Source organism: Ranitomeya variabilis, chromosome 1, assembly GCF_051348905.1.
Source record: "Ranitomeya variabilis isolate aRanVar5 chromosome 1, aRanVar5.hap1, whole genome shotgun sequence".
Lineage (NCBI taxonomy): Eukaryota > Metazoa > Chordata > Amphibia > Anura > Dendrobatidae > Ranitomeya > Ranitomeya variabilis.
Genome location: NC_135232.1, coordinates 379,580,765 through 379,605,766, shown reverse-complemented (window position 1 = coordinate 379,605,766; position 25,002 = coordinate 379,580,765). Strand labels below are relative to the sequence as shown.

General features: G+C 43.0%; 1 protein-coding gene across 2 annotated transcripts in view; it reads right to left on the bottom strand.

Moving 5' to 3' along the window:
* Positions 1-25,002, bottom strand: part of TRPM6 (transient receptor potential cation channel subfamily M member 6) — a 292,688-nt gene that overhangs the window by 30,073 nt on the left and 237,613 nt on the right. For both annotated transcript variants that reach the window (XM_077249032.1, XM_077249033.1), the window contains exon 37: positions 12,932-12,983. In XM_077249032.1, coding sequence (XP_077105147.1) covers positions 12,932-12,983 — 52 coding nt within the window. The remainder of the gene's footprint in view (positions 1-12,931; positions 12,984-25,002) is intronic.

The window sequence follows — 25,002 nt, the reverse complement described above, 5'->3', positions numbered from 1 at the left end:
CTAGCGCAGTCATGGCGGGCAGTGAGTGGGCACTAATAACTCAGCACATGGCGGGCAGTGAGTGAGCTCTCCTAGTGTGAGGCTGCACCTTGCTCTGGAGGACACATCACGGGCCCGTTTTTCAGCCCTGTCTCTCGTCTATTGTAGGTAGCGTGACTGACTGGGGACACAGACCTTGCAGTTCTCTGCACATAAACCTATGGCTGCAGGCAGCTTATACTAGACCAACATATTATATTTCTTACTATGTATGAGCAGCTGGTGATTAGAGAGCCTGTCTAACTGCTGTAAAAGAGCAGGCGGCTTCTCCTTTATTGTTACAGCATATAACACAGCATTGCAGATAACCGAATTTATCTGACCTTATGATGGGACATTTTCCAGTATCAACCTGTAATATACCTTGGTTGTAAACTTACATGGTGTTTTCATCTTCACTTATCCCACATCTTGTGCAGTTGGGGGGGGGTCCTTGAAGTTGGTTATAAATTGGTCTGGGGGATCCATTGGGATATGGATTCCTCCTTTTGGTATTAAATATGGTTCTAGATCTGGTGCAATGTGGAGAGGAGTTTCGGCAAGGGTTTGTCGGATCCTCAGGAAGTTCAAGTGAACATTGGAGCCCTGTGGTTGTGGTGCTCCCGAGCTAGTGGGGTAATGGCTGGGAGTAATTGTTGGTACATTTTATGTTCACTTTTTATTTGGTAATCACCAGATCTTATGAGCTTCAAGGACTCCTCCCAGCGAGCTAAGGTTATTTATGCTTTGTTGGGTTATTGTATGTTTGTTTTAATAAAGGTGTGTATTAAAAAAAAAGCACTTATTTGTTTCCTTTTTAGTGGGTCCTTGAAGCTAATTATAATTTGGTCAGTAGGGGTAACCATCTCAAGTATGGACCCTGTGTTTAGGGGGGTATTCATCATAGTATGACTCCTTGTGTGGAGGAGTAAACATCTCGGGTATGGCCCCTGGATGGAGGGGTGTACATCACCGTATGACCCCCTGGTATGGAGGGGTAACCATCTTTGGTATGGCCCCCTGGTGTGGAGGAGTGACCATCACGGTATGGCCCCTTGGTCTCCAGAAGCATTTATATCTTACAAGACCCTGTTAGCGTTAAGTCCCTGTGGTCATGGCAATCATATTTTACATGCCTACAAATTAAATTGGGTCCTATGAGCTAGGAACAAAAAAAAAAAAGTAGGCATGCATTTCAATACAATCTGTATCTTCAAGGACGCTCTCTTTTTTTCAATGCTGAGGCACAGATTTGACTGTTTATATTGACCAACTCCTGTTTCTTTCAAGGTTGTCTGGACAATGCAGTAATCTGGGGCATTAAACTGAATAGCAATGTACTTATATGGGTGCCCTTGAGTCAGTGGGAGTGACTAAGGGAAAAGTAATAAAGTGCATCCCGATGCCCTTGAGCCAGTGGGAGTGGCTAATGGTGAAGTAATCAAGCGCATTAACACGAAGGGCAATGTGCCTATTCTCAATGCCTTTGTCCCAGTTGGAGAGGGTTAATGGTATATGTTATCAAGTGCCTGTAAAGCAATTAACAATGGCGTGGCAAGGTTATTAATAATGCCTTTGCAGACTTTTCTGCTATAGGCTTATTTCATTCACGATGCCCAAATATTACAGAAATTATTTAAATTATTTAATGATTGGTTACAATGTCGATATTATATTGTGTATGGCTTTTAATTACTCCTTGTTTATAGTATTTTTCTCTTTATATACACTCATCACTTCTTGTGTAGTAATAGTAAGTGGGTTTAAGAATTGGTTACTGCACATCCCAGCTTCTGTATGTAATGGTGGTTTCTAGAATTAAAATCTGTGAATTGGTGAGTTATTAGAACTGGCTACAATACATGTGGTATAATAGTTTTTGAGGCATGACAGATGTCATACAGGTAGTCAGACTGTGGCTAACCCTTTATTATGGTTTAGTTTCCGCATCCCCCATTATAGGATCCTCATTGCAGGATGTTTAGCAGCTGTTATTTTGCTGTAGTTACCGTATTATCGATCATAATTTAGTAGTGTTGCATTGTTAAAATTAATCTGTTGATGACTTTATTAGGCATGGGTGATGGGGGTCGAGTCCATTCAAAGTGTCAAATGGCCTCGCTGGTGGTGGTTTAGGAGTCAGGTGGAAGTTGCAGACAAGTTAAGGTGGACTCATTTTAACTAATAGAGGATGTAAAACCTCATGGTGGTAAGCAGGTCCAGCTTTGGTGGCCAGCTTCAAGGACGTTGTAATGGTAACGTCAATCAGGGGCGGGCACAGTGGTTAAGCACAGGAGTGAGGATAATAGGGTCATTGGTGCCCTGAAAGTTTACTGGCTCTGCTTGAATGGCAGTGCGTGCCGCCCCTTTATGGCTGTCTGACATACAGCACCAGGACAGACAAGAGGAGGCGGCAGGAGGAGGGGATATCGCAGTACTTGTGAATCCCAATGTACTAGCACTCCACCTGACTCCTACTGTGATTATTTAATCCTGTGATTTGAATAAAAGCTGTGGCCATTTTGACAACCAAAATAATGTGTTTTGTGTATTTATTTTAGTGCCTAGGTTTACCGTAGTTATGGTGGTTTTAAGCTGGAGTGGGGTCCATCCCATATCCAAAAGTCAGGCAAAAGGGTAAGGCTACTTTCACACTAGCGTCGTGCACTGCACGTCGCTATGCGACGTTGCAGCGCACCGACGCTAGCTGTGGAAGCGCTGCACAACAGGGGCAGCGGATGCTGTTTTTCCACGCATCCGCTGCCCCATTGTGAGGTGCGGGGAGGAGGGGCGGAGTTCCGGCTGCGCATGCGCGGTTGGAAATGGCGGACACGTCGCACAAAAAAACGTTACATGTAGCTTTTTTTGTGCCGACGGTCCGCCAAAACATGACGCATCCGTCGCACGACGGATGCGACGTGTGGCAATCCGTCGCAATGTGTTGCTAATGCAAGTCAATGGAGAAAAAACGCATCCTGCAAGCACTTTTGCAGGATGCGTTTTTTTCTCCAAAACGACGCATTGCGACGGAGGCAAAAAAACGCTAGTGTGAAAGTAGCCTAAGGCACAAGAATGGTTGAAAGGCAAAGTCCGAGGTCAGGTGGCAAAGATATGAATAGCTGAACACAAAGCACAATGCACACACACCATCAAGCAAAGCTACAACTGGCAATGGTCTGACCAGTGTCAGCCAGCTAAATAGCCAGGTACTTACCCAGAACGGATAACACGTGGAGGAAAGCCAGCAAGCTCAGCCAGATTGGGTGGCTGGGCTGTCACTCACTATGCCGACAGCCCAGCACACCCCTGTTTTTTTAAGGTGGCTGGGCTGTCATTCACTGCATCCTTAGGACACGAAGTGGTGGAATAGTGACATCTAATAGATTCATCAAAGTGTCCATATTAAAAAAAAAACAGGAAATGTGTGAATTCCACTGGTACTCGTTTGACAAAATTCTGAAGTGAAAACACAATACAATACAAGTACAAATTGAAAAATAAAGCACATGGCCAAAAAAAAAAAAAAAAGATGTTTCAGGACAAAGGTTGTTGGCATATCCTGAAGTGTCTTCCTCCTGGAAAACTCACTTGTTCCGCACATGTCTAAAAGATGTCGTGTGCACATACCCTAAGGGAGAATGCCTAATAAAATCCTTGCATAGAGCATGCTACATTAAGAAATACTCCATGGATACAAATGCTGCATCAAAAAGTGAAGGTAAAAGTTCCTAAAAAAATGCACTGTTAATAGTGAGTTTCATCTTGCACTGTTTTACTGCCAACATCTGGTAGTTGTATTTTTTCCAGGAAAGGATGATGCAAAACATGGTGCTTTTCTTTCCCTAAAAAGAGGTCTGCTAGAAAGGTTTTCCATGACAATTTTTTTTTCACCAACGTTAAAAATTACAGATTTGGTAATTACCAAATCTGGTTGTAGCATTACCTCTACACAGCAGCTCTGGCATATTTTATTGGTTGTAACAGTGACGTCACGACTACAATGCATATCACTACTGCAGCCAATCCCTGAGCTTAGCAGCTTTTTATCGGGGAGCTGTTGAGCTCAATGATAAGTTAAAGAGGTGATATGCAATGTAGTCGCACATACTGTATATGAAACAAGATCTACTTCTTGCTTTGGCTCCAAAAACCTGGATAAAAATTTGCAATAGCCGTTTTATAAATGTGTGATGTGTAAAACCGCATTTAGGCTGTGTGCACACGTACAGGATTTTTCGCGTTTTTTCACTATAAAAACGCGATAAAACCACGAAAAAAAGCATACATTAAGCATCCTATTATTAGAATGCAATCCACATTTTTTGTGCACATGTTGCGTTTTTTTCTGCGGTGGAATCGCATTCCGGAAAAAAAGGCAGCATGTTCATTCTTTGTGCGGAATCGCGGGGATTCCGCACACATAGAAATGCATTGATCCGCTTACTTCCCGCATGGGGCTATGCCCACCATGCAGGAAGTAAGCGGATCATGTGCAGTTGGTACCCAGGGTGGAGGAGAGGAGACTCTCCTCCAGGCCCTGGGAACCATATACCTGTAAAAAAAAAAGAATTAAAGTAAAAAAATCGTGATATTCTCACCTTCTGGCGGCCCTGGCAGCCTTCCCACTCCTTGCGATGCTCTTGTTCCCAGGGATGCTTGCAGCAATGACCTGTGATGACGTAGTGGTCTCGAATGATGCAATATCATCTGGGATCATTGCCGCGAGGCATTATTGGGAACGGGAGCATCGCGAGGAGCGGGAAGGCTGCCGGGGCCGCCGGAAGGTGAGAACATCACAATTTTTTTTTTTTCATTATTTTTAACATTAGATCTTTTTCCTATTGATGCTGCATAGGCAGCATCAATAGTAAAAAGTTGGTCACACTTCTCAAACACTATGTTTCACAAGTGTGACCAACCTGTCAATCAGTTTTCCAAGCGATGCTACAGATTGCTTAAAAAACACTAGCATTCTGCAAGCTAATTACGCTTGTAAAACGCTAGTGTTTAGTGGGAAAACACATGCCAATTCCGCATGTGTTTTACCCGCGGCACACAGTTGCAGAATTGCCATGGAAATTTCGGTGGCAATTCCGGATGTGTGCACATAGCCTTAATACCGTCCTTTAAATTAAAGGGGATAACTCATCATACAATAAAACCAAAGGCACAAATTAAACTCCATCAGACAGACTAGTTTAAGTTTGGGTAAAGTTAAGGTCTCCTCTTCCGAACTCGACAGCCTCATATATGCCTATTAGGATTTTGAATTTGGGTCGGGAAACCTGCAACTGCTCCATGTATCACTGACCATGACACACAGATGTGTGACTGCAGCCCAAAACATCTCATTTCTCCAGTGATGCTCTAGGAGTGCTGAAAGCCTATGGAGGAAAAATCACACACCAGAAAACTTCATCCACTACACATTTATGCTAAGAATCTATAACTCTGCCCCCCACCGCGCCAAACAGACCTACTTTACCACCCTAATCTCGTCACTATCTAACAACCCATAAAAACTTTTTGACACCTTTGACCCAATGAGTCTGCAAACACAGACCCTATCACAGACATCTGTGCTGATGACCTGGCCTCCCACTTTAAAGGGAGAATAGAGAATATCCGTCAGGAAATCCGCTCCCAGCCACTAAGTGCTGTGACTCCCATTCCCCATGCATCTCCCCTGGCTCACTCTCCACCTTTGATCCCATCACAGTAGAGGAAGTTTCTAAGTTCCTCTCTTCTTCACGTCATACTACATGCCCTCACATCTTCTCCAGTCGTCACTACTCACCTAACTGCAATCATCAATCTCTCCCTCTCCTCTGGCATTTCCCCCTCCTCCTTCAAACATGATATCATTACTCGATCATTGAAAAACCCTCTCTCGATCCATCCAGCACAAATAACTACCGACCAGTCTCCCACCTCCCCTTCATCTCTAAACTCTTGGAGCGCCTGGTCTACTCCCGCCCATTACCCATTACCTTTCCACTCACACTCTCCTAGATCCATCACTGTCCGGCTTCCGCCCCCTACATTCAACATTAACTGCACTCATCAAAGTGACTAAGGACCTTCTGACAGCAAAACGTACTGGTGACCACTCTCTGCTCATTCTTCTCGACCTCTCGGCAGCTTTCGACACTGTTGACCTCTATCTCCTACTCTCTAAGCTCCAGTCAATAGGCATAAAGGACAATGCTCTCCTGATTCTCTTCCTATCTTTCTGACTGCTCCTTCAGTGTTCTGTTCTCCGGCTCCACTTCATCTTTTCTTCCTCTCACTTTTGGGGTCCCTCAGGGATCAGTAATTGGCCCCCTTCTCCTCGCTCTCTACACGGCCCCAATTGGACAGACCATCAGCAGATTTGGCTTTCAGTAACATCTTTATGCTGATGACACACAACTATACACGTCATCCTCTGACCTTACCCCTGCGGTACTACATAGCATCAGTGACTGTTCGCAGTCTTCAACATCATGTCCACGCTCAATCTGAAACTCAGCCTTTCCAAAACTGAACTTCTTCTGCTCCCGCCATCTACTAACCTCCCTAAATCTGACATCTCCAACTCCGTGGCTGGCACCATAATAACGCCTAGGCAGGTCTGGGTGTTATGTTCAACACCAATCTTTCCTTCACCTCCCATATACAATCTCTTGCCCGCTCTTGTCACTTAAACATAAAGAACATTATTATTATTATTATAATACATTTTTAAAGCGCCATTTATTCCATGGCGCTTTACATGTGAAAAAAGGGGGCAGATATAGACAAATACATTAAACATGAGCAAAAAACAAGGCACACAGGTACATAAGGAGAAAGGACCCTTCCCGTGAGGGCTCACAGTCTGCAGGGGATGGCTGAGGATACACTAGGAGAGGGTAGAGCTGGTTGTGCGGTTCAGTAGGTTGAGGATGACTGCAGGCTTTAGGCTTGCCGGAAGAGGTGAGTCTTCAGGTTCTTTTTAAAGGTTTCTGTGATAGGCGAGAGTCTGATGTGTTGTGGTAGAGAGTTCCAGTTTATGGGGGAAGCACAGGAGAAGGCTTGGATGCGTTTGTGGGAAGAAGAGATGAAAGGGGAGTAGAGAAGGAGATCTTGAGAGGATCGGAGGTTGCGTGCAGGTAAGTACCGGAAGACCATGTCACAGATGTATGGAGGAGACCAGTTGTTGATGGCTTTGTATGTCGTTGTAAGGATTTTGAACTGGAGTCTCTGGGCGATAGGAAGTCCGTGAAGGGCCTGGCATAGGGGAGAGGCTGGGGAATAGGGGGGAGACAGGTAGATTAGTCAAGCAGCAGAGTGTAGGATGGATTGCAGTGGTGCCAGAGTGCTAGAGGAGAGGCAAGAGAGTAGGAGGTCGCAGTAGTCAAGGCGGGAGATAAGGGCATACACTAGTGTTTTTGTGGTGTCGCGGTCAAGGAATGCGCGGATCCGGGAAATATTTTTGAGTTTGAGATGGCAGGAGGAGGCAAGGGCTTGGATATGTGGCTTGAAAGAGGGCAAAGTCGAGGATCACCCCGAGGTACCGGGTGTGTGGGACTGGGAAAAGTGAGCAGCCATTGACATTGATGGATAGGTCTGGTGGAGGGGTAGAGTGAGATGTGGGAAAGATGATGAATTCTGTTTTGTCCATGTTCAGTTTTAGAAAGCGAGCAGAAAAGAAGGCCAAGATCATAGACAGACAGTGTGGGATTTTGGTAAGTAAGGTGAGGTCAGGTCCGGATAGGTAGATCTGCGTGTCATCGGCGTAGAGATGATACTGCATACCGTGGGATTCTATGAGCTGTCCCAGGCCAAAGGTGTAGATGGAGAAGAGTAGAACAGAGCCTTGAGGAACACCGACAGACAAGGGGCGAAGTGAGGAGGTGGCGTGGGGGAGGGAGACAACTGTGTTTTTCTATATTTACTATGTATTGCTTTTTCTGACTTGAACGCCCCGCCCTTCACCATGCTGTGATTTTAATTACATCCAAACACAGTTGGTTCTAACCTCCTCTATAAATACAGGCTTTACCATTTTATTAGCCATAGGTAAGTGTTCACACTAGGCAGACAGGTTAGTTACCCATTCGATCTGAGATTACCTTGACGTTTGGTGAATGGGCTCACAACATTTGGCCAAATTTTGTGCTAAATTCTCATGTGTTTTTTCATAAATTTCACAAGCCATTATGCTGTTCACATTTCATGTATTGCACATTTCCTTGCTTTAGCACAATAAACTTGAGTGCAGCCATTATCTATTTGCTATATCAGACTACCTGCTCATTACTTTCTGCAAGTGACTTTCAACTAACTTCTGCACTAATCCGTACCTCCCACACCCGGCTCCAAGACTTCTCCCACATTGCGCCAATCTTCTGGAATGCTCTACCCAAAAAATTAGGACTATCCACAACTTAGTTTTAGGCGCTCCCTGAAAACACATCTGTTCAGAGCAGCCTACCATGTTCCCTAATCAAAGTCCTTTTGTGTGTGTGGGTGGTTGTGTGTGTCATTCACTATCTATCTGAGAATAACCCTCCATCAAACTCCACCGCAACCAATAGCACCACAAATACTGGCTGGTGATTATCTCATGCAGCCTTTATCTCTCCTCCGCTCCCTCAAGATGGCTGGACCAACATTGTAAATAAGCACCTGTACTTTGCGTCTCCCCCCACCTCATTGTAGATTGTAAGCTCTCACGAGCAGAGACTTCTTATTTTGCTTTAATTATTGTATTATTTTAAATGTTGGTACTTATGACTTGTGTATGAACTGTTAAACTGTAAAGAGCTGCAGAATATGTTGGTACTATATAAATAAAGAGTATTATTATAAGTTCATCTAGTCAACTGCTTTATACTTACAAGGAGCAAGAATTCCAGAAACAGATGACTACAGAAGTGTTTTTGGTTATGCTGATATTCCATCAATTTAAGGCTCCTTTATAGGTATAACATTGACTTACAGAAAATGACTTAGAGAAAATAGTTGACTTCCTTCTGGAAGGCTAAGGTGCATATTTTTCTTTCCTAGGGCTCATTGTAAGATTCCCTACACCAGCTGGGTCTCCCCACCCCTACAGCTATGCCAGACATTTTGCTCATCACTATTGATCAAGAATTCACAACAGCTTCTTAATGCATTTGTTCTCAGTATAGTCATCTTCAACCATTTATTTATTGCAATGTTCTCATTCACACAAACATAGCTGACAAGTCATTATTAAAGAAGCAGTCTCATGAATATTTTATTTCATGAAAGGAAACCTGTCATGTTAAAAAATGCTATTATCCTGCAGATATGAGGTTAATCTGCAAATTATTAGCGTTCTGACGCCGTGCAGCAGCTGCACTGAAGGCCGGCAACCTTGAGAAAATTAACTTTATTCCACCTGACAGCATATGGCTTTCAGTCATAAAGGCACGGCTTCAGTCACCGCTCAGTACATACAGTACAGACAAAAAGTTTGGACACAACTTCTCATTTAAAGATTTTTCTGTATTTTCATGACTATGAAAATTGTACATTCACACTGAAGGCATCAAAACTATGAATTCACACATGTGGAATTATATACTTAACAAAAAAGTGTGAAACAACTGAAATTATGTCTTATATTCTAGGTTCTTCAAAGTAGCCACCTTTTGCTTTGATGACTGCTTTGCACACTCTTGGCTTTCTCTTGATGAGCTTCAAGAGGTAGTCACCGGGAATGGTCTTCCAACAATCTTAAAGGAGTTCCCAGAGATGATTAGCACTTGTTGGCCCTTTTGCCTTCACTCTGCGGTCCAGCTCACCCCAAACCATCTCGGTTGGGTTCAAGTCTGGTTACTGTGGAGGCCAGGTCATCTGGCGTAGCACCCCATCACTCTCCTTCTTGGTCAAATAGCCCTTATACAGCCTGGAGGTGTGTTTGGGGTCATTGTCCTGTTAAAAAATAAATGACGGTCCAACTAAACGCAAACCGGATGGAATAGCATGCCGCTGCAAGATGCTGTGGTAGCCATGCTGGTTCAGTATGCCTTCAATTTTGAATAAATCCCCAACAGTGTCACCAGCAAAGCACCTCCACACCATCACACCTCCTCCTCCTCCATGCTTCACGATGGGAAACAGGCATGTAGAGTCCATCCGTTCACCTTTTCTGCGTCGCACAAAGACACGGTGGTTGGAACCAAAGATCTCAAATTTGTACTCATCAGACCAAAGCACAGATTTCCACTGGTCTAATGTCCATTCCTTGTGTTCTTTAGCCCAAACAAGTCTCTTCTGCTTGTTGTCTGTCCTTAGCAGTGGTTTCCTAGCAGCTATTTTACCATGAAGGCCTGCTGCACAAAGTCTCCTCTTAACAGTTGTTGTAGAGATGAGTCTGCTGCTAGAACTCTGTGTGGCATTGACCTGGTCTCTAATCTGAGCTGCTGTTAACCTGCGATTTCTGAGGCTGGTGACTTGGATAAACTTATCCTCAGAAGCAGAGGTGACTCTTGGTCTTCCTTTCCTGGGGCAGTCCTCATGTGAGCCAGTTTCTTTGTAGCGCTTGATGGTTTTTGCCACTGCACTTGGGGACACTTTCAAAGTTTTCCCAATTTTTCGGACTGACTGACCTTCATTTCTTAAAGTAATGATGGCCACTCGTTTTTCTTTACTTAGAATTTGTATTATGGCAAGAAAAAAGCAGCTAACAGTCTATTCAATAGGATTATCAGCTGTGTATCCACCAGACTTCTGCACAACACAACTGATGGTCCCAACCCCATTTATAAGGCAAGAAATCCAACTAATTAAACCTGACAGGGCACACCTGCGAAGTGAAAACCATTCCCGGTGACTACCTCTTGACACTCATCAAGAGAATGCCAATTGCAAAGCAGTCATCAAAGCAAAAGGTGGCTACTTTGTAGAACCTAGAATATAAGATATAATTTCAGTTGTTTCACACTTTTTTGTTAAGTATATAATTCCACATGTGTTAATTCATAGTTTTGATGCCTTCAGTGTGAATGTACAATTTTCATAGTTATGAAAATACAGAAAAATCTTTAAATGAGAAGGTGTGTCCACACTTTTGGTCTGTACTGTAGTAGTTCGTGACTGTAACCACAGCCTGTCACTGACTGACAGCCGCCTCAGCAATGAATCAGTACAAAAATGGCTTTCAGTCAGGGCGAGGGGCATGGGGAAAGCCACGGCTTGTATACTGATCGGTGACTGAAGGTGCACCCCAATCACTTAAAGCCTGTGGCTGCCAGGAGGAATCAATGAATTTCCTCCAGGCAGCGGAGCTATCAGTGCGGCAGCCGCACGGCTTTAAACCACTGTAAACCTGCAGATTAACCCTATATTTGCAGGTTAGTAGCGTTTAAGGATATTACCTGCTCTCTCTAAATGTGTGCATGGAGTGTAGTGTGAGTGTATTAACATACTCACCTACTGCACAGTGTTCTACGGGATCCAGCACTGTTCTGCTCCTCTTCTCATTAATGTCACTGCTCTGCAGCTTCTCCAGGTAACACTGCACTGTGTGTGACCCAGAAATGGCTTTTACAATACAAGTCTGTGGAACGTCAGAACGAGGCTCCATAGGCTATCATTGTAAAAGAGACTTCCAACTAACGCATAGAGCGAGCTGAGAGTCAGAATTGCAGTGACGTCACTGAGAAGCAGAATGGCACTGGACACCGGAGAGAGGTAGGTAAAAAAAATATCATACTACATGCACATATACACACATTTGATGAAAAAAAATATTCATGGGAGGGCTTCATTAGGCTATAGTCACACAGGACAGATTTGCTACAGAGATATTTTCAGAAAATACTGTAGATCTGTTTTACATTTTTTAATACGGATTTGACCACAGGTTAAAAAAGGTGACCACAGGAGTCAATTACTGTCGTCAGCGATTATGTGTCCTATATGCCGACATTACCACTGAGACCAGTGATTGGCGACAGCAGTCATGTGAATAATGTATGGCACATAATCGCTGCAGAAAGTAAGCAGAGAGCAGAAGACATGGAGAGGTGAGCATATATTTCTTTTTATTATTCAACCTATTCATCACTATTAGGTATATTTTTAGAACTCCTGGAGACCCTTATAAATGTTGGTTCCCTTTGAGATCAGTGAACACAGCGCAATATAAAACCAACACATGACGAATTCCACATTGAATAGTCACACTAGAAACAATATTGATGTATTTTAAGTGGCTCACAAGGTCCAACAAACCGACTGATCTCCAAAATGGCTTATTGCACATAAAGCCAGCATTCTCATTCCTGACATGAGCATTGTCTTTAGCTCCAAAGTGCAGACTCCCTGGGAACATTGCGATTTCATGCAACACAAGTGGAAACTACTTAATTAGTACAATAATAAAGTGATACACACAGCAACAGCTCATCTCCAGCTCAAAGAGGTCCCGGGGAACAGACACATCTATACCTCAGACGCCAGACGAGAGTTCCCACGAGGCTGTGGATTTCAGCTCGCTGTACAGAACTTGTTTTCCCGGCAAATAAAAGAATGTTCGCGAAATAAAAAGCTCTAGATAAAAGAGGGGACTCCGACTGTAGCAATAAAGAGGAAAAATAATAGCTAATAATTACACATCTGCTGCTATAATGTATGCGGTGGTGTTATTCAATTATCAGATAATAGGGAAATACAGCACAGATATGCAATGTGATTAGACACACAATTTTTCTCAGTTACTCAACCTGGAAGACCCCCTTATATAACTCGGACTCATTTAACTGTGGATTAAGACAAACCATCTCTCATGTGAAATGTAGCAATCTGCAGAGAAACCCCTTTATGATGGGCACAGATGGACAGACAATCTCTATTGAATGTCACATCAGCTTTTGGGTTTTCTGAGTGGCATTTTGTAAAATGAGATTAAACTTACTGCTTGTCTTCCGGTTTAATAACAGATGGGTCTGTAAGATTTTCTCCAACACCTGTAGATAAAGAAAGAAAAAAAATGAGTATCTTCCTATCCATTCATTCATCCATCCATCCATCCATCTCCTCCTCATATATTGAGGTCATTCACTAGGTACTCATATTGACGTGTCAGTCCTGGATTGAGCTTGGGTTGTACAGTGAATACTTAGAATATTATTGCAGCCACCCATGCCAAAAATTAGGCACTTTACTGTTTTTAAGGCTCACTAAATTCTATGTGCAAACTAGAAATTAATTTCCATTGTGAATTGAAATAATAAAAAATAAATTAAAAACATTTTTATATTTTGTTATATTCTATGTACAAGTTGTAAAACACACACAATACATTTCACTGCTGGTCCTCAGCCACTTAAATGTGACGTTCTGATAGAAAGCCTCAGACAATAGATAGCTTGCCGGAGAGATCGCGAACAGTGAATCACTGTAGAAAGCCACACTGGGTTTAAATATGGAAAGCCTGATAAAGCTGCCATAGTAAAACAAAATCCTTTAAAGAGAGACAGAGACATCTACTGTATATCTGAGGAAAATCCAGTATGGAATTTTATGTGTGAAAGTCAATGAATTTAAAACTTTGACTCAAGCAAGAAAAATGTACTTTTATACAAAATATCCAAATATTCCAATAGTGATTTATTGTAATAAATGGCATGTAGACTACAAATCGCAATAATATTGTTCTATTTTTTCAAGGAAATAAATATATAGTCAAATTTTCTATAATGATAGGTCAAGACATAAAATTATTCTGCAGATTATCCACCTGGATTTTGAGGAGGAAAATCTGCAATGAAGTACAGTCCTAGCTAGGCAACTGAGAAGGATGGAGGAGGATGCTTTAATGTTCGGGCCAGAAAATTAACATTTTTGTGGATTTTTCAATCTGCAGCAAATTAATTTGGACTACATAACTAATGTGGATTTCTTGCGGATTTTCCCTATAGACAAAAATGGGTGGCTAAAATCCGCAATGAATATATTATACTTAATACACAAAACATAATGAATAAAGAATATAAAATAATAATAATGAACAATACGCAAGGTTAAAAGTCTTAAAAAAGGGTACATTAAAAAATACATATACCCTGCACTAGTAAAGAACATAACTTCACTAGTAATTTCTGTTGTCACAGTAAGGTTTCTATACCAATTTCTGCAGGCCACGACCCCCTATGCTCTGTCTCATGTGACAAATACAGTCTGTAGCAGTCACACTGGACAGAATGCTGGCACATGAGGCCAAGATACACTTGGGCCAGAGAATAACTTGCAGAGGTAAATTAACCTTATTATATTATTATTAATTATGTTTTTCTTATATAGCGCCATTAATTCTAGAGCACTTTACAGACATTTTTATCACTGTCTACACTGGGGCTCAGAATCTAAATTTCCTATCACTTATGTCTTTTTAGTGTGGGTGCAAACAGGATTACCTGGAGGAAACCTACAGAAACATGGGGAGAAGACACATTTTCTTGCAAGTATTGTCATTGGTTGGATTTGAACTCTGGACCCAAGCACTGCAAAGCAACAGTGCTAACCACTGAGCCACCACCATGCTGCTTTAATTTATTTCAAATACACTGGTAATCCACCGAGGTGTCATCAAGATCAAGAACGTTTGAACTTTCCATAATTTTGAAGGTGATGGACTTTCTAAAAACCCTTTTTCAGATAAAAATGTTGATGGAAAATTGCCTGTCATATAGGATCCTGATGGGCAAGGGTGATCACCACTTAAAACCATTATCTCTGATCTTGAGAGTTCAGATCAGAATTTAGAGGACATGACTAAATGAGGTCTATATAGTTCTCAACCAGCGATTGGCAGGAATTTGTACTGGAAATAACTCTCTATGTATGTCTACACAATATGAATCTGTTAATCCATATACACTGCTCATAATAAATGAATATAGCTCAACAGATTTGTTAGAAAACATTTAGCTTCCTTTCGGAATCAACCTTTTCTGTGTGATACTATACTAAAAAATACTCCCACAAATGTGGGTCATTGATTGCAAACAAGATGTGTTCTTTTGCACACCCAAAATAGTAATTTTGTTAAATTCATTCAAGACCATGATGCAAAAAGAAGTACATACCATTGAGAGTTTTAGAGGCAAAGGTAAAAGTTTAGACTGCAAAAGTCTAATTAACAAGAATTCAACTACAAGTAAGTTAAATTCACTAAACAGGTGTCCACCAGACAGTTAACTATAAAAAGGCATTACTTAAAGAAAACCCCTTCCCATTTCATGCTGTCAGGAATGGCACCATATGGAAGAGAAATGCCACAAGACATGAGAAAGAAAATAATTTATTGACACAAAAAAGATAAAGACTACAAAAGGATCAGTAAAACTTCACTTATTAGTCAGGATACTGAAGCAAAACTCATACAACAAATTTAACAATGATGGAATTGCAACTATCTCACAGAGAAGTCCAAGCAAATTAATAAAGTTAACACATAAACAGGAGCATCTTCTGATGAGGAGAATTAAAGAAAATTGCCATAAAATTTCACTGCAGTTACTTAAAGGGACTCTGTCACCTGAATTTGGAGTGAACAATTTTCAGCCATAGAGGCGGGGTTTTCGGCTGTTTGATTCACCCTTTCCTTACCCGCTGGCTGCATGCTGGCTGCAATATTGGATTGAAGTTCATTCTCTGTCCTCCGTAGTACATGCCTGCACAAGGCGTGTACTAGCACAGACTGAAGGCTGGGGTGGAGTTTTATAGCAGGAAGACACAGTGCACATGAGACCAAAGACGCCATCTTGGAAAAGGGCAGTAATGCACAAAAGGTAATAAAAATGTTCAGAGTCCTGACAACAGGGTTTTGATGTGGCGGTCTCTTAATTTTTGCCAGATCTGTATATAGTTGTTTTTTATATGATTTGTATTCATTTTTGCATCAACTAATTTGAGAAAAACTGAAGATTTTGGAATTAAATTTATATTATTAATCTTAGTTTAATGTTATGTTCTATAAAACTCTGTTTAGTTACAGTGGCATGTAAAAGTTTGGGCACCCCTGGTCAAAATTACTGTTATTGTGAACAGTTAAGTAAGTTGAAGATGAAATGATCTTTAAAAGGCCGAAAGTTAAATATGACACATAAGCAAAAGTATGGGCACCCTGCATGACTAGTACCTAGTAGCACCCCATTCTGAATGTATGACAGCTTGTAAGCGCTTTTTGCAGCCAGTCAAGAGTCTTTCAATTCTCGTTTGAGGGATTTTCATCCATTCTTACTAGGAAAATTTTTGCAGTTATGGGAGATTCCTGGGTCGTCTTGCAAGCACTGCTATTTTAAGGTATAGCCACAAATCTTCAATGATGTTCAGATCAGGGGATTGTGATGGTCATTGTAAACCTTCAGTTTGCTCCTTTTGATATAGTCTGTTGTGGATTTTGATGTGTGGTTCTGCTTTTTTACAGATGGTGTTATGTTTGCATCAAGAATTTGTTGAAATTTCCATTCTTCCTTCTAACCATGAAATGCTCCTTGTGCCATTGGCTGCAGCACAACGCCAAAGCACAATTGATCCACCCCCATGCTTAATGGTTAGCAAGACGTTCTTTTCCTGAAAATTCCGTGCCCTTTTTTCTCCACACATACCTTTGATAATTGTGGCCAAAGAGTTCTTTTTAACCTCATCAGTCCACAGGACTGGTTTCAAAAAAATGCATTAGACGTTTGTGGACATGAGGGTCAGTGAGTGCTCTTGTCCGCTTCCCTGGCTGTCTTTAGAAAGACCGCATGGACCAGGGCTTATCCCATTGAACACTCATACTCCTTTCCCATGGGCAGAATACTACTCAAACAATACTTATAATAAAGAGACAGGTAGAGGACATGTTCCCAAGTGAGGTAATGGAGTCCCGTTAGGGGCTGCTTGTGTGCGGCATCTGGCATCTGCGGTGGTGGTGACTCCACCGCAGACGCCAGATGTAGCACACAAGCAGCCCCTAACAGGACTCCAGTACCTCACTTGGGATCATGTCCTCTACCTGTCTCTATTATAAGTAAGGTTTGATAAAGACCCAGCGGGTAGAAACGTTACCTTTTACCACTGCGGTGAATTGTCTAATTTTGGTGTTTTTGAAAATAAAAAAAACCCTTGCTTGGCAAAATTTTGAAGGAACTTTGAGTGCGACTGTTTATCCTTGGGACTACATTTTGGTGGAATATTTCCACGTCCAGTCAGCACCATCACAAAGCAAGAGTGCATGTCTTTTCTCTTCTCTACTCTACTACTCAAACAACACAGGGTGAAGATAACACAGTGTGGCAATACTTTATTGAACCACCAATAGACAATAACATATAGTACAGTCCCAGCAAGTACATAAGATTGTCATTTGCACAAAGTCTCACCCTTCCGATGGCTTGCCGGGAATTAGAACATCTGCGACTTTGGGGCTTCTAGGGCCAACTACCCCAACTAGTAGCAGCACCCTGCTTTTGGGTTTTGGCAGACACCCACAGAGAGGAGGTAGCGGCAAGCTTAGAAAGCGGACAGTGCACTGATGACCGGATTGTGCCAGCCTAGGTTCTCAAATCATCTCCATGGGTTCAGTGATGGTCAATGAATCAAATCTGTATTCCTCCTGTTGAAGCCATGATTCCTTGGCTGTTGTCTTGTAGAGTATCTGGAAACAGAGACATATCCCCCTTTTATAGTCCACAGCTCTTATTTAGGCATTTTCCCACAGGATTGGGGGAAGGTGGGAGGAGGTAGTCTCTTACTGTTTGAATGTTCAATTGCCCTGCATATTTTGTATTTTAATGTTTGCAGAACAACTATTTGCATGGACTGATATAATGAGTAATCATCATAATAACAAACATCGATTGTTCAATTAACCTGCATCTTTTTCCTCCAAGGATAGGAGAACAATAAGCTGCCAGGACTGATACAATAGCTAGTCAGCAACCGCTCAAACATAAATTCAACCTACCATAAGTCAACATTCAGTCTCATAGTTCATGTCCCTCGACCCACTGAATTCTATGACTAACATAATTAATAATAAATGCGATGTCATCACAGCTTATGTAGATGTTCTTTTGCATACTTCTGTTGCTAAATTCTATGAGGAGGAAGCAGGTGAGGTTTTCTTCTGATGAATCTTCCAAGAAGGCCATATTTGTGCAGGAGTCTCTGCACAGTAGAACAATATACCACAACTCCAAAGTCTGCTAAATCTTCCTGAAAGTATTTTTCCATCAATATTGCCATGTGAGGGCTTCTTTTTGCGGGACAAGTTGTACTATTGAACAACACCATTGATTTTACCATATTGTGTACTCGAAAATGTGAAAAAAATTCAAAGTGCGATGAAATTGCAAAAAAAGTGCAATTCCACAATGTTTTTTTTGGATATTTTCCTTTACCATGTTCACCAAATGCTAAAACCGACCTGCCTTTATGATTCTCCAGGTCATGACGAGTTCGCAGACACCAAACATGTGTAGGTTGATGAAAAAAAATCCAAAGTTTATTAGAAAAAAAAATGGCGTCATTTTCCTAGACCCGTAACGTCTCCAATTAAAGGTGATCTGGGACTGGGTAGTGTCATGATTCTCAATGGCGAGAGAACATAGCCCAGCATATATGAGAACTAGCTCTTGGAAGATGGAAACTATACTGACCATGAACTAAACCTGCCGCACAACTAGAAGTGGCCGGGTAGCATGCCTACGTTTTTTTATCCCTAGATGCCCAGCGCCAGCCGGAGAACTACCTAATCCTAGCAGAGGAAAAGACAGTCCTGGCTCACCTCTAGAGAAATTTTCCCAAAAGGCAGACAGAGGCCCCCACATATATTGGCGGTGATTTAAGATGAAATGACAAACGTAGTATGAAATTAGGTTTAGCAAAATCGAGGTCCGCTTACTAGATAGCATGAAGACAGAAAGGGCACTTTCATGGTCAGCAGAAAACCCTATCAAAACACCATCCAGAAATTACTTTAAGACTCTAGCATTAACTCATAACACCAGAGTGGCAATTTCCGCTCACAAGAGCTTTCCAGACACAGTAACGAAACAGCAGCTGTGAACAGGAACAAAATGCAAAAACACACAAGGACAAAAGTCCAACTTAGCTGGGAGTTGTCTAGTAGCAGGAAAATGCACAGAAAGGCTACTGATTACATTGTTGACCGGCATGAAACTGACAGAGGAGCAAGGTTATATAGCGACTCCCACATCCTGATAGGAGCAGGTGAACAGAGGGGATGATGCACACAAGTTAAATTCCAAAGTGGCCACAGGGGGAGCCCAGAATCCAATTTCACAACAGTACCCCCCCCTCAAGGAGGGGGCACCGAACCCTCACCAGAACCACCAGGGCGATCAGGATGAGCCCTATGAAAGGCACGGACAAGATCGGAGGCATGAACATCAGAGGCAGTGACCCAAGAATTATCCTCCTGACCGTATCCCTTCCATTTGACCAGATACTGGAGTTTCCGTCTGGAAACACGAGAGTCCAAGATCTTTTCCACAACGTACTCCAACTCACCCTCAACCAACACCGGAGCAGGAGGCTCAACGGAAGGCACAGCTGGTACCTCATACCTGCGCAACAATGACCGATGAAAAACATTATGAATCGAAAAGGATGCAGGGAGGTCCAAACGGAAGGACACAGGGTTAAGAATCTCCAATATCTTGTACGGGCCGATGAACCGAGGCTTAAACTTAGGAGAAGAAACCCTCATAGGGACAAAACGAGAAGACAACCACACCAAGTCCCCAACACAAAGCCGAGGACCAACACGACGACGGCGGTTGGCAAAAAGCTGAGTCTTCTCCTGGGACAACTTCAAATTGTCCACCACCTGCCCCCAAATCTGATGCAACCTCTCCACCACAGCATCCACTCCAGGACAATCCGAAGATTCCACTTGACCGGAGGAAAATCGAGGATGAAACCCCGAATTACAGAAAAACGGGGACACCAAGGTGGCAGAGCTGGCCCGATTATTGAGGGCGAACTCCGCCAAAGGCAAAAAAGCAACCCAATCATCCTGATCCGCAGACACAAAACACCTCAAATATGTCTCCAAGGTCTGATTAGTCCGCTCGGTCTGGCCATTAGTCTGAGGATGGAAAGCAGACGAAAAAGACAAATCTATGCCCATCCTAGCACAGAATGCCCGCCAAAATCTAGACACGAATTGGGTCCCTCTGTCAGAAACGATATTCTCCGGAATACCATGCAAACGAACAACATTTTGAAAAAACAGAGGAACCAACTCGGAAGAAGAAGGCAACTTAGGCAAGGGAACCAGATGGACCATCTTAGAGAAACGGTCACACACCACCCAGATGACAGACATCTTCTGAGAAACAGGCAGATCCGAAATAAAATCCATCGAGATGTGCGTCCAAGGCCTCTTCGGGATAGGCAAGGGTAACAACAATCCACTAGCCCGAGAACAACAAGGCTTGGCCCGAGCACAAACGTCACAAGACTGCACAAAGCCTCGCACATCTCGTGACAGGGAAGGCCACCAGAAGGACCTTGCCACCAAATCCCTGGTACCAAAGATTCCAGGATGACCTGCCAACGCAGAAGAATGAACCTCAGAGATGACTCTACTGGTCCAATCATCAGGAAAAAACAGTCTACCAGGTGGGCAACGATCAGGTCTATCCGCCTGAAACTCCTGCAAGGCCCGCCGCAGGTCTGGAGAAACGGCAGACAATATCACTCCATCTTTAAGGATACCTGTGGGCTCAGAATTACCAGGGGAGTCAGGCTCAAAACTCCTAGAAAGGGCATCCGCCTTAACATTCTTAGAACCCGGTAGGTAAGACACCACAAAATTAAACCGAGAGAAAAACAACGACCAGCGCGCTTGTCTAGGATTCAGGCGCCTGGCAGACTCAAGGTAAATTAAATTTTTGTGGTCAGTCAATACCACCACCTGATGTCTGGCCCCCTCAAGCCAGTGACGCCACTCCTCAAAAGCCCACTTCATGGCCAAAAGCTCCCGATTCCCAATATCATAATTCCGCTCGGCGGGCGAAAATTTACGGGAAAAAAAAGCACAAGGTCTCATCACGGAGCAGTCGGAACTTCTCTGCGACAACACCGCCCCAGCTCCGATTTCAGAAGCGTCGACCTCAACCTGAAAAGGAAGAGCAACATCAGGCTGACGCAACACTGGGGCGGAAGAAAAGCGGCGCTTGAGCTCCCGAAAGGCCTCCACAGCATCAGGGGACCAATCAGCAACATCAGCACCCTTCTTAGTCAAATCAGTCAATGGTTTTACAACATCAGAAAAACCAGCAATAAATCGACGATAAAAGTTAGCAAAGCCCAAAAATTTCTGAAGACTCTTAAGAGAAGAGGGTTGCGTCCAATCACCAATAGCCTGAACCTTGACAGGATCCATCTCGATGGAAGAGGGGGAAAAAATGTATCCCAAGAAGGAAATCTTCTGAACCCCAAAAACACACTTAGAACCCTTCACACACAAGGAATTAGACCGCAAAACCTGAAAAACCCTCCTGACCTGCTGGACATGAGAGTCCCAGTCATCCGAAAAAATCAGAATATCATCCAGATACACAATCATAAATTTATCCAAATAATCGCGGAAAATGTCATGCATAAAGGACTGGAAGACTGAAGGGGCATTTGAAAGACCAAAAGGCATCACCAAATACTCAAAATGGCCCTCGGGCGTATTAAATGCGGTTTTCCACTCATCCCCCTGCTTGATTCGCACCAAATTATACGCCCCACGGAGATCAATCTTAGAGAAGCACTTGGCCCCCTTTATACGAGCAAACAAATCAGTAAGCAGTGGTAACGGATATTGATATTTAACAGTGATTTTATTCAAAAGTCGATAATCAATACACGGCCTCAAAGAGCCGTCTTTCTTAGACACAAAGAAAAAACCGGCTCCTAAGGGAGATGACGAAGGACGAATATGTCCCTTTTCCAAGGACTCCTTTATATATTCTCGCATAGCAGCGTGTTCAGGCACAGACAGATTAAATAAACGACCCTTAGGGTATTTACTACCCGGGATCAAGTCTATGGCACAATCGCACTCCCGGTGCGGAGGTAGTGAACCAACCTTGGGTTCTTCAAAAACGTTACGAAAGTCAGACAAGAATTCAGGAATCTCAGAGGGAATAGATGATGAAATGGAAACCAAAGGTACGTCCCCATGAGTTCCTTTACATCCCCAGCTTAACACAGACATAGCTCTCCAGTCGAGGACTGGGTTATGAGATTGCAGCCATGGCAATCCCAGCACCAAAACATCATGTAGATTATACAGCACCAGAAAGCGAATAACCTCCTGGTGATCCGGATTAACACGCATAGTCACTTGTGTCCAGTATTGTGGTTTATTACTAGCCAATGGGGTGGAGTCAATCCCTTTCAGAGGTATCGGAGCCTCCAATGGCTCCAAATCATACCCACAGCATTTGGCAAAGGACCAATCCATAAGACTCAAAGCAGCGCCAGAGTCGACATAGGCGTCCGCGGTAATAGATGACAAAGAACAAATCAGGGTCACAGATAGAATAAACTTAGACTGTAAAGTGCTAATTGAAACAGACTTGTCAGGCTTCTTAGTACGCTTAAAGCATGCTGATATAACATGAGTTGAATCACCACAATAGAAGCACAACCCATTTTTTCGTCTAAAATTCTGCCGCTCGCTTCTGGACAGAATTCTATCACATTGCATATTTTCTGGCGTTTTCTCAGTAGACACCGCCAAATGGTGCACAGGTTTGCGCTCCCGCAGACGCCTATCGATCTGAATAGCCATCGTCATGGACTCATTCAGACTCGCAGGCACAGGGAACCCCACCATAACATCCTTAATGGCATCAGAGAGACCTTCTCTGAAAATCGCCGCCAGGGCGCACTCATTCCACTGAGTAAGCACAGACCATTTGCGGAATTTTTGGCAGTATATTTCAGCTTCATCTTGCCCCTGAGACAAGGACATCAAGGCCTTTTCCGCCTGAAGCTCTAAATGAGGTTCCTCATAAAGCAACCCCAAGGCCAGAAAAAACGCATCCACATTGAGCAACGCAGGATCCCCTGGTGCCAAAGCAAAAGCCCAGTCTTGAGGGTCGCCCCGGAGCAAGGAAATTACAATCCTGACCTGCTGTGCAGGGTCTCCGGCAGAGCGAGACTTCAGGGACAAAAACAATTTGCAATTATTTTTAAAATTTTGAAAGTGAGATCTATTCCCCGAGAAGAATTCAGGCAAAGGAATTCTAGGCTCAGACATAGGTGCATGAACAACAAAATCTTGCAAATTTTGTACCTTTGTGGCGAGATTATTCAAACCTGTAGCTCCACTCTGAAGATCCATTTGAAACAGGTGAACACAGAGCCATTCAAGGATTAGAAGGAGAGGAAGAGCGGAAGGCTGCAGTATAGGCAGACTAGCAAGTGATTCAATTAAGAGCACACTCAGAACTAGAGGGAAAAAAAAAAAAAAAAAAAAATTGTAGCAGACTTCTTTTTTCTCTCCTTTCTCAGCCAGTAATTTAACCCTTTTTTGGGCCGGTCAAACTGTCATGATTCTCAATGGCGAGAGAACATAGCCCAGCATGTATGAGAACTAGCTCTTGGAAGATGGAAACTATACTGACCATGAACTAAACCTGCCGCACAACTAGAAGTGGCCGGGTAGCATGCCTACGTTTTTTTATCCCTAGATGCCCAGCGCCAGCCGGAGAACTACCTAATCCTAGCAGAGGAAAAGACAGTCCTGGCTCACCTCTAGAGAAATTTTCCCAAAAGGCAGACAGAGGCCCCCACATATATTGGCGGTGATTTAAGATGAAATGACAAACGTAGTATGAAATTAGGTTTAGCAAAATCGAGGTCCGCTTACTAGATAGCATGAAGACAGAAAGGGCACTTTCATGGTCAGCAGAAAACCCTATCAAAACACCATCCAGAAATTACTTTAAGACTCTAGCATTAACTCATAACACCAGAGTGGCAATTTCCGCTCACAAGAGCTTTCCAGACACAGTAACGAAACAGCAGCTGTGAACAGGAACAAAATGCAAAAACACACAAGAACAAAAGTCCAACTTAGCTGGGAGTTGTCTAGTAGCAGGAACATGCACAGAAAGGCTACTGATTACATTGTTGACCGGCATGAAACTGACAGAGGAGCAAGGTTATATAGCGACTCCCACATCCTGATAGGAGCAGGTGAACAGAGGGGATGATGCACACAAGTTAAATTCCAAAGTGGCCACAGGGGGAGCCCAGAATCCAATTTCACAACAGGGTAGGTCTTATTTTTGCATACCAAGCTGACATTTTTAAGGATACCATTTTGGTGTGGATACGATCTTTTGTTCGTGCCGTTATTGCATTTTAACGTAATGTTGCGGCGACCAAAAAAAGTAATTCTGGCGTTTTGACTTTTTTTTTGCTACGTCGTTTAACGATTGGATTAATTCTTTTTATATATTGATAGATTGGGTTATTCTGAATGCGGCGATACCAAATATGTTTTATTTTGAATGGGGCGAATGGGGGGTGATTTATTTTTTATATTTTTAATATTTTCAAAAACAATTTTTTTTTTACTTTTACTTGCTTCAATAGTCTTCATGGGAGACTAGAAGCTGAGGTAATCCGATCACCTCTGCTACCCACAGGTGATCATCAGATCTCCTGTGTGTAGCAGAAATGCTCACTTGCTATGTGTGCCAACCGCTTGGGCGACGCTCATAGCAATCTGGCAATGACAACCACAGGGGTCTCCTGTAGACCTTCGGTTGTCATGTCAACCCACGGTCATGTGACATGGGAGCCGATGGGTGGGATTAGTGATGCACTTCGGGAGAGATCACATTAAATGCTGCTGTCAGAGATTGACAGCAGTATTCAATGGGTTAACAGCCATAGGGGGATCACGATTCCACTCGCAGCTGTTAGGGGTGCATGTCAGCTGTTCAAAACCCCCTGGTC